The 11,144-nt window shown below is 44.6% G+C and overlaps 1 protein-coding gene across 1 annotated transcript; it reads left to right on the forward strand.

Moving 5' to 3' along the window:
* Positions 1 to 1,478: 1,478 nt before the first annotated feature.
* MAS1 (MAS1 proto-oncogene, G protein-coupled receptor) lies at positions 1,479 to 9,893 on the forward strand. The gene is given in 4 exon segments (XM_065589974.1): positions 1,479 to 1,614; positions 9,307 to 9,380; positions 9,382 to 9,450; positions 9,453 to 9,893. Coding segments are annotated over 4 exon segments (720 nt in total).
* Positions 9,894 to 11,144: the final 1,251 nt, after the last annotated feature.

The following is an 11,144-nucleotide window of genomic DNA, read 5'->3' on the forward strand; positions in this document are numbered from 1 at the left end:
CATGGGTTTTCAACCTCTTTACTATTGGTGTTGTGAAGAGACATACTGTATTTTCAGACGTGGTTTCTAAGCTCTGTACAATATACTGCTGGCAGTCTTTTCTTATTTCTTAGGTTAGTGCTCTCATCAGGCCATTAATTTGCTTTTTGTGACCGCTTAGCAGCTGAGGTTGACTGGTGGTGATCCTTTATGTGCCACTGTTGGTAAATTAGTATTTAATTATTTCTATCACAGTGGAGCCCATTGTGCTAGGTGCTCTACAAAGCAATAAAACAGTCCACCCAAAAAAGTTCACAATTAGTTGTAGAGCTGTACCAAGTACACAGGGGTGCACTGAAGATGGTTTTAGCCACATATAAGTGGTACTTTAGGCAGCAGTGAAGTAACTAAGCCGCTGCTACTTTTGTAAACCTTTCTTCAGTTTTAGAGCTTTTATACTTACAGCTTCATTAATCATGTTTCTCCTTTTGTCAGTTATGTAAGCCTTATTGGCTTGAGAACTTGTTTTCTTATAAATACAAAGAACAGAATGTTCAATCTGGGGGCAGATTGGCTTGAACTAGCTACTTCTACACACAAGAGAGCACCTGGGCAAAAATTCCAGTTCAGCTTTTTCTAAGCCAGTATGCCTCATTCCAAGTAAATGAACAGCTTAACTGAGCCTCTTCCTGTCAGTAAGCGCACAGATCTCATAAGCAAACTGTGTGTGTGATAGTCAGGTCTGGACCTTTTGTTACCTTCCAGCAGACTCTGGCTATTCACTATCTGGGCTCTGCTCTGGCAGTTATAAAACAGTGGAGATATTCCCATCCTATCTCCCACTTGCTGTTTTGCTTCTGACTTGTGACATAAGAGCTTCTGAAAGAGCGTGGAGATGTTGCTTGAACATCTGCTGTCTGTGGCAGCTCTCATAAAAGATAAATATGGAAATAAGAGAGTTCAAATTCATAATCCAGCACCCAGAGGGTATTGCCTAAAGCAAATACCATCACCTCTGCAGCTGTAAGGGCTACATAGAGCTTTGAGTGAGGTACACATGTGCTTTGCTGGATCTGCCTACACAGCATCAAATTACATGGCCATAAATGTAACAAAATCCACCAGATATAGGATGTTCACAAAGATTACCACTCTGACATTGTGTCTCAGCCCTCTGTAAACTCCTGCGCCCCCATCCCCACTTCCTCAGCGTCCCCTTCACTGTAGAATGCATGTTCCGTTCCTGTGAGCGAAGAGGACAGGACCTACATCAAAACACAAAAGATGGACTGTTTTGGGTGGAGGTGCCTAAACTGTGCTTGGACAAGCAGTGACATGGCCCTCTCCCCCTTAGTAGCTGGCATGAAAAAGAGGCTGGCATTGTTTCCCAAGCTGTAGGTCACACTTACTATGACTGCCACTCAATGAGAGAAAAACAATTTATTAGAAGGCATGTTTGACAAAAGAGTCAGGAGTGCATCACCAACAGAACACAGGAGATGTGCAACAGCCAGGTTCAGCATGCTAATGCTGAGGGGGTCTGGTTGAATGTGAAGGCAGAAGAACCAGAGGGCAATTCCACTTACAACAGCATCCAAAATGGAGCAGATGAGAACGAGCCAAAGCCAGAAGGGTGTAGGTGCAGCTCCCTCCACCATGGAGATGCTCGTCAGTGTCCAATAATCTGAATAATCTCTGGGTGTTTCAGTGTTAGGAGGCATTAATATTTCTCTTGTTCCTCCTGCAACATTCCTTTGGTAATTATTAGGGCTGTCGATTAATCACAGTTAAGTCACGCGAGTAACAAAAAAATCATAATTAACAAAATTAATCGTGATTAATCACAGTTTTAATCACACTGTTAAACAGAATATCAATTGAAATTAAATATTTTTGGATGTTTTTCTATATTTTCAAATTTATTTCAATTACAATACAGAATACAAAGTTTATATTTATATTATTCACTTTATATTATTTTTATTACAAATATTTGCACTGTAAAAATGATAAGACAGTATTTTTCAATTCACTTCATACAAGTACTGTAGTGCAATCTCTTTATCGTGAAAGTGCAATTTACCAAAAAAAAAAAATCTACATTTGTTACATAACTGCACTCAAAAACAAAACAATGCAAAACTTTAGAGCCTACAAGTCCACACAGTCCTACTTCTCGTTCAGCCAATCGCTAAGAGAAACAAGTTTGATTATATTTACGGGAGATAATGCTGCCCATTTCTTATTTACAATATCATCAGAAAGTGAGAAAAGGCATTCACATGGGACTTTTGTAGCCGGCATTGCAAGGTATCTACGTGCTAGATATGCTAAACATTCGTATACCCCTTCATGCTTCGGCCACCATTCCAGAGGACATTTTTCCATGCTGATGATGTTTGTTAAAAAAATAATGCATTAATTAAAATTGTGACTGAACGCCTTGGGGGAGAATTGTATGTCTCCAGCTCTATTTCACCCACATTCTGCCATATATTTCATGTGGTAGTAGACTCGGATGATGACTCAGCACAAGTTGTTCGTTTTAAAAACACTTTCGCTGCAGATTTGACAAAACGCAAAGAAGGTACCAATGTGAGATTTCTCAAGATAGCTACAGCACTCAATCCAAGGTTTAAGAATCTGAAGTGCCTTCCAAAATCTTGAGAGGGATGAGGTGTGGAGCATGCTTTCAGAAGTCTTAAAAGAGCAACACTCTGATGTGGAAACTACAGAACCCGAACCACCAAAAAAGAAAATCAACCTCCTGCTGGTGCCATTTGACTCAGATGATGAAAATGAACATGCATCGGTCCACACTGCTTTGGATTGTTATCAAGCAGAACCCATCATGGATGCATGTCCTCTGGAATGGTGGTTGAAGCATGAAAGGGACATATTAATCTTTAGCACATCTGGCATGTAAATATTTTGCGACTCCGGCTACAACAGTGCCATGCGAACACCTGTTTTTACTTTCAGGTGGCATTATGAACAAGAAGCGTGCAGCATTATTTCCTGCAAATGTAAACAAACTTGTTTGTCTGAGCGACTGGCTGAACAAGAAGAAGGACTGAGTGGACTTGTAGGCTCTAAAGTTTTACATTGCTTTATTTTTGAATGCTTTTTTTTTTTGGCACATAATTCTACATTTGTAAGTTCAACTTTCATAATAAAGAGATTGCACTACAGTACTTGTATGAAGTGAATTGAAAAATACTATTTTGTTTTTTACAGTTCAAATATTTGTAATAAAAATAAATATAAAGTGAGCACCGTACACTTTGTATTCTGTGTTATAATTGAAATCAATATATTTGAAAATGTGGAAAACATCCAAAATATTTAAATAAATGGTATTCTATTATTGTTTAACAGTGCAATTAATTGCACAGTTAATCACGATTAATTTTTTTAATCGCATGTTAAACACATGATTAAACACAATTTATTTTCATTGCTTGACAGCTCTAGTAATTTTGTATCTGATGTACAGGTACAGCTAAGAATACCTGAATGTTGTCACACACAGATTGCTTTATGACATTTGCCCTAAATGCAAAGTATAATGTTGGCTTATCCCCAAAAATTAAATGTCTCAGGAGATTTGGTCTCTCAAGGAATTTAATGAGAAATTCAATCCCAAAGTTTGGGAACTCTGTTCCCAAAATTTACTGTCTCAGCCAGCTATTTAGCTTTACCAGGTCCCTGAGGATTTTTCATTGTCTTTGTGTTTTTCCCATGTTTTAGTGAGAAATGATGATGGAACAACATCAAAGAAAAATACCAGTGGTGACTCGTCTTTAGGGATCGATGGAATTAAACCACACCAGTAATGTCACAGCTGTCAGCCTCATCATAGACCCATGTACTATGGTTGATATATTGCAGGGTGCAATACACCTGGGTACCACTAGGGACTCCTGGCCCTGCTGCACAGGCATAGATTCATAGATTATAGGACTGGAAGGGACCTCGAGAGGTCATCGAGTCCAGTCCCCTGCCCGCATGGCAGCAGAGAAAGTAATTAGAGAAGAGGGGTGAAGGCTTGTTTGAGTCTTAAGCAGTGGTTTCCCCAGGAATTGATATTAGCGGGGGGTGTTTGAATATACAGGGGGGTGTCAGGGCCGATGTGATATATAAAAGAGATATGAATAAAGTAAATGTTTTGTTAGGATAATGCAAGTTACACCAAAACACATAACCGGTCTAGATTTCTAAAAATATATAATGTTTTTAAAAAAATGTATTTAATTTAAATTGACTTTTGAAAAGTAAGCCATCATGGGATAAGAGGGAAGTCCTCTCATGGATCAGTAACTGGTTAAAAGATGGGAAACAAAGGGTAGGAATAAATTATCAGTTTTCAGAATGGAGAGAGATAAATAGTGGTATCCCTGAGGGGTCGGTACTGGGACCATTACTGTTCAACATATTCATAAATGATCTGGAAAAATGGGTAAACAGTGAGGTGGCAAAATTTGCAGATGATACGAAACTATTCAAGATAGTTAAGTCCCAGGCAGACTGCGAAGAGTTACAAAGGGATCTCACAAAACTGGGTGACTGGGCAACAAAATGGCAGATGAAATTCAATGTTGATAAATGCAAAGTAATGCACATTGGAAAACAATCTCAACTATACATACAAAATGATGGACTCTGAATTAGCTGTTAACACTCAAGAAAGAGATCTTGGAGTCATTGTTCTCTGAAAACATCCACTCAATGTGCAGCGGCAGTCAAAAAACCAAAGAAAGGGATAGATAAGACAGAAAATATCATATTGCCTCTATATAAATCCATGGTACGTGCACACCTTGAATACTGTGTGCAGATCTGGTCACCCCATCCCAAAAAAGATATATTGGAATTGGAAAAGGTACAGAGATGGGCAACTAAAATGATTAGGGGTATGAAACAGGAGGAGAGATTAAAATGACTGGGAATTTTCAGCTTAGAAAAGAGACGATAGAGGTCTATAAAATCTTGACTGGAGTGAATAAGGAAATGTTATTTAATCCTTCACATATACAAGAACTAGCAGTCACCCAATGAAATTAATAGGCAACAGGTTTTAAAAAAACAAAAGGAAGTACTTTTTCACACAACATAAAGTCAACCCATGAAACTCTGCCAGGGGATGCTGTGAAGACCAAAACTATAACAGGATTAAAAAAAGAACTAGATAATTTCCTGGAGAATAGGTCCATCAGTGGCTATTAGCCAGGATGGGGAGGGATGCAATACCATGCTCTGAGTGTCCCTAGCCTGTTTGCCAGAAGCTGGGAATGGGCAACAGGGGATGGATCACTTGATGATTGATTACCTGTTCTGTTCATTCCCTCTGAAGCACTTGGCCTTGACGACTGTCGGAAGACAGGATCCTGAGCTATATGGACCATTGGTCTGACCCAGTATGACCATTCTTATGTAAAAATGAATTATACTAATAAAAATGTTTAGTACAGAAACTCCCCAACATAATGACCTCTCAAGATAGCAACGATGTGAGATAACAACCTTGGCAAATAATGCATTTTAAAAATCTTGGCCTACTAGGAAACATATTTATATAAGTTTCCATTCCCAGTCACAAATCTAGTATTCTGGAGCAAAGTGACTAAAATATAGTCCAACAAACAAATGTTTATTTAACGTGCCCCTCACTTTTCCCTCCACCGCACCCCACTCACCGGTGTTGTCCTTGGTCAGTGGAGGAGACTCAGGCCTTGGCTACACTTACCGGCAAGTTCGACGGCTGGAAATCGAACTTCTGGGTTCGACTTATCGCGTCTAGTCTGGACGCGATAAGTCGAACCCGGAAGTGCTCGCCGTCGACTGCGGTACTCCAGCTCGCCGAGAGGAGTACCGCGGAGTCGACGGGGGAGCCTGCCTGCCGAGTGTGGACCAAGGTAAGTTTGAACTAATTCGAAATAAGGTACTTCGAACTTCAGCTACGTTATTCACGTAGCTGAAGTTGCGTACCTTAGTTCGAATTAGGGGGGGTAGTGTAGACCAAGCCTCAGAGTTCAGAGGTGCTTTCACGTGAGTACACCTCCCAGGTGGGGGGCAAGAAGGCACCTTGCTCGTTCCTCCATCTGCTCACTGTTCGCTCTGGCCACTGCTGTTCATTGTGCCACCATTCACTCCACCACTCTGTTGCCAATGGCCCTGCGCAGTCACCTTCTGCTGCCACCTGCCACTGTGACCTCTGCGAGTTGGTCTCTCGAGGTTGCACCCAGCTCTCAGTGATTTCAGCTGAGCTCTCAGTGGGGGAACCTCGCTGCTAGTGCAGGCTGGGCCGTCTCTTCCACAGAAACAGTGTCCCCACAGCAGGACTAAGCACTTAGACTTGATTATCAGTGATTTCAGCTGCAGTGGTCACTTAACAGAACAAAAGACTATCTATGGAGCCTAATCAGCTCTGTCTTTAAACAGTGGAGAGGGACAGGTCCCCACCCTCTCTCTTGATGCCCTCAGTCAGCACAGGCTAAGTACAGTTCTACTGCCCTTTACTCATACAATAAGAACAACAACATTTCATTCCTCCCCCCCCCCCACCATCCAAGTGATTTGTAACCCAACCCCAACCAAAATCTATCACTTGGGCAACACAGCTCTGTTTCCTGGATACCTAGGTAGATTAGGTGTGAATGTAAATACAATCTGGTCCTGAAGCCTTTCCCCCCAGCCCCAGCTCATCACTAGCTGTCAGGGAGAGCTCATTTAGACTTTGCTTACAAATCATCATTTGAAATTATTAGGTTGGCCAACATCACCGAAATGAATGCACTGACATTGTCATAAAAAACAGCAGCTGTATAAGGAAGCTAGTCTATGTTCATACTTTTCAAATCTATTATACTTTTTCAGATACACGTATTTTATCATACACTGTATATGCTTTTGAAGTGTGTATTAATGTTTCAATTTCAATTCAAATTTCCAAACAATCACTATATTGGCATGTAACTAGTTCACAAAACTGGGGGCGGGGGGGGGGTTGGGGAAATTCAGGGGTGTGTGTGTAGGGAAATCACTGGTCTTAAGTCAGGTTTGCCCCAAAGAGGCAGAGGACAGCGATCTCTGCAATCTTCAGCCCTAGAGGCACAGAATATGGAGTACCCGTTTATGCAGAGCCAGTGATCAGTCTCACGTCAAAAGAGGCAGAATAGGGTTCCCTGAACATGTTTGCTGCTGGCACAGTCCTTGCCTGCTGCTTCTGCACCTGCTCCTCCAGGTCCAGCAGCAGCTAGAGGAGGGTTTTTGAGCTGGGGAAGAGGGGCCTGGTGGTGATGGTGGGTATCAGGTAGGAGGGGAAAGGGTTCTGAGTGTTTTGTATGCATACTGGTAAGATAGCAGGGAAATTGTTCTGATCTTGAGCTTATTGGGTGGGATAGGGTTCAGAGCTGAGGGCCTGGTTCTGAGCTGTGGAGAGATTATGTAAGAAGAAGAGGGGTTCTCAGCCTAGGAGGACAAGGGTATGTGTTAGGGTTGCCAACTTTCTAATAGCACAAAACTGAACACCTTTGCCCTGCGCCTACCCCTTCCCCAAGGCCTTGCCCCTTCCCCGCCTCTCCTCCAAGCCCCCACCTCCATTCTTTCTATCCCCCTCCCTTCATCGCTTGCTCTCCCCCACCCTCACTCACTTTCACCAGGCTGGGGCAGGGGGTTGGTGTGTAGAAGGGGTGAGGGCTCCAGGGTGGGGTCACAAATGAGGGGTTCAGGGTGCAGGAGGTGGCTCCAGGCTGGGGCAGGGTATTGGGGTGTGGGAGGGGGTGAGGGCTCTGGCTGGGAGTGCGGGCTCTGGGGTGGGGCCAGGGATGAGGGATTTGGGGTGCAGGAGGGGGCTCAGGGCTGGGGTAGGGGTTGGGGTGCAGGAGAGGGTGCAGGGTGTGGGCTCTGGGAGGGAGTTTGCATGTGGGAGGGGGCGCAGGGCCGGGGCTGGGGGTTGAGGTGCAGGAGGCGGTGCGGCGTGCGGGCTCCGGCTGAGCAGCGCTTACCTCAGGCAGCTCTCAAAAGCAGCCGGCTTGTCCGGCTCCTAGGCGGAGGGACGGCCAGGGGGCTCTGTGTGCTGCCCAGGCCCGCAGACGCTGCCCCCACAGCTCCCATTGGCCGCGGTTCCTGGCCAATGGGAGCAGCAGAGCCAGCACTTGGGGCAGGGGCAGTGTGCGGAGCCTCCCTGGCCGCCCCCTGCCTAGGCTGCTTCCAAGAGCTGTGCAGACCCAGGGCAGGCAGGGAGCTGGACTTTTAGCGGCTCAGTCAGCGGTGCTGACTGCAACCGCTAGGGTCACTTTTCGACCGAGCATTCCGTTAGAAACCCGAATGCCTGGCAACCCTAATATGTGTGAATTTCTGAGCGGGTGCCAATTGGATCGAGGGAGCTGCAGGGATTCGAGGCGGTTTGAGCCAGGATACAGATGGGCCGCACTGGCAGGGTTGACTGCAGGAGAGGAATGGAGTCAGTTGTGGAAGGAGGGTATGGGTGAATTGGTAGTGGCGTGTGGGCAGACCAGGGGGACTGTAGGGACAGATGTTGAGAATGAGAGAGAATGGAGAATGGGTCACAGAGGGATTAATATTATTTCCCCCTCTCTTCCATTTACTGTAAAGTGCTCCAGTTTTTCATTATCAAAGAGAAAGGGGCTGGGGGAAAGGCAAGGTTACCCTTGTATCTTCCCAGCTCCTCACCAGCATCCCTTATACCCTACCAAAAGTGCCTTATGGCAATCTCCTCTCCCAGTTTTTCACTTTGAAATATGATGATCCTGCAGGGGAGGAGGATGCGCGCATGGGAGTGGGCAGGGGCAGATTACAACCTGCAGTTCCACCACTTATTTTGGGCACTAGTCACCAGTGAGAAATGCCATAAGAAAGAATGGAAGGGCAGGGGGCAGCTCTAGCAAATATGGGCCCCCGTCTAAAGCTATTTGATTGGGCTCCTGGTTACAAGGACCAAAATCCAGTGTGCAACATTGTCCCTCCCCCTGACTTACCTCAGACTTCTCTGCCATGCCAGCTAGTGACAGGAGCTGTGAACTGTCCACGAATTGGGTCGGGAACAGGGTGAGCAATAGGAAGCATGTTCAATAAGGATTGGTATTGAGAAATAGCTTGTACTCCACGCCATATGGCACTAGAGTAGGAAATATCTCACTTTTATTACAATCTCTCCTATGCAGAGTGAGGTCTCCATGGTCCAGAATTCCCAGGAGACCTTAGGTTTGGCAGCATTGCCTGAACTGGCCCTGTGTGAGAAACAGATGGAGACATGTCTGTACTGGGAGGAGGTTTGCATGGAGCAGCCATGTTGAGAATTGAGAGGTGTTGAGAGGTGTTTATCTGTACATTATACAATCTGGTACTGATGTCATCGCCCAAAGCACCAATCAGCTTACTGCGTGTGCCATTCTGTGGGCTTTTTCCTGTCTGGTCACTGCAGCAGAATATCTTGTGTGCAGAGATACCTTAACAGATACACCATTAGAAAATTACAGGGAAATATGCCAGGCATATCTTTATGCCAGGCAATGATCATCATCATTTCCATCCTGAGTTTCATGTTGTTTACTCCACTCATGATTCTATCCAGCTTGATCCTGGTCATGAAGATCTATAAAAAAACCCAGTGATCTCATTCTTCAAAGCTCTACATAATCATAGTGGCTACAGTCATCATCTTCCTCATCTTTGCCTTGCCCATGAGGATTTTGTGCCTCCTGCAGCATCAGTATAGTTCAGTACTTTCAACAGTACTGGATGACCTTGTAACGTTAATATCTGCAATCAACAGCAGTGCCAACCCCCTCATTTATTACTTTGGGGGGAGCCGCAAGAAGAAGATAACCAATAAACCCTTCAAAGTAATTCTTTCCAGAGTATTCAAAGATTGGTCAGAGCCAGAATGTTAAGGAGGCAACGTTCCTCAAACAGCTGCTTCAGAGCTAGCTCTAAAGTTCAGTCATGTACAAGTGTAAAGTGAAGTAGTGTGAGAGGGAAAGTAATGTAAACACTTCTTAAATAGAGGGAAAGGTTTTCTCTCTTTTATGTGGCAGAAAGAGGTTATTATATTTCAGGGGAGAAACATACATATTTTTCCTAATATTACTTAGCTTCAACTGCAAGCAAAACTCTTGATGTTTTTAAAATTCAGAATTTTGTAATACTGAATTGAATATTACTGCCTTATTTCCAGCACCATTATGTAGACTTTCTAAAGGGCGAACTGTGGGATTTATTTTACTTTGATGATGTTTGTCATATCTTCAGAGTTCATTTGAATGAATGAGAAAAAGCGGAGCTGATAAATTGTTTAGAAATGTTACTATCCCAGAATTCTAATTTGTATTTTGTAGATCACTAATTTCAATATTTAAACTGTGGCAGAGCTCTGACATTGTCCCTGTGGGTCCCGCGCTTCCAGGCGGTTTATGCTAGCCTCAGAGGCTCACTGCGACCCTCCACGTAGCCCTTCTCTCTCTAGGGCCAGGGTTGCAGTCTACTGAGCCCTTTTCATCATAAGCCAGCAAGGAGGTTGGTGAGAGAATTCCCACAGTCTCTGTTGTCCCTACCGGCTTATTCAAGAACAGTTTAGCCTCCTGTCCTGACAGGGGCCTGCCTTCCCCTCCCAGGAGGTGTTTCTGCAGTGGCAGGTTGCGGAGAACCCGGGCCTGCCATCTACTCCGGGTCCGGCCCAGGGACCCTAGTGGCAGCAACTGTTGACTGCCAACCTTTCACCGCCAGAGCTGCTACAGTTCTCTGGCCCACTTCCCCACAGTAATCCCACTTCTCTCTTAATGCCTTCTTCACCGTTACCTTGGGGCTTCCTTTCCAGTGGCTTGAGGGTGTCTTCATTACCCAGCCCTTTAGCCGCACTTCCTCTCCTCTGGCTCCCTTTTTCTTTCCCTGGCCTGACTGGAGTGAGCCCTTTTATAGTCTCAGAGGGGCCTTAATTAGAGTCAGGTGTTCACATTAGCTTAACAGCCTCACCTGACTCTTTGCAGGTTAATTGGAGTCAGGTGTTCTCATTAGCCTGACCTGGATCAGCCCCCGCTCTGCTCAGTCAGGGAACAGAAAAATGCTTATCCAGTGGCCAGTATATCTGCCTTCTACTACTCTACTGTACCCCATCCGTGGCCCCACAAAGTCGCGGGACCTCCTTG

The sequence above is a fragment of the Chrysemys picta genome, chromosome 3 (genome assembly GCF_011386835.1).
Source record: "Chrysemys picta bellii isolate R12L10 chromosome 3, ASM1138683v2, whole genome shotgun sequence".
NCBI classification, from domain to species: domain Eukaryota; kingdom Metazoa; phylum Chordata; order Testudines; family Emydidae; genus Chrysemys; species Chrysemys picta.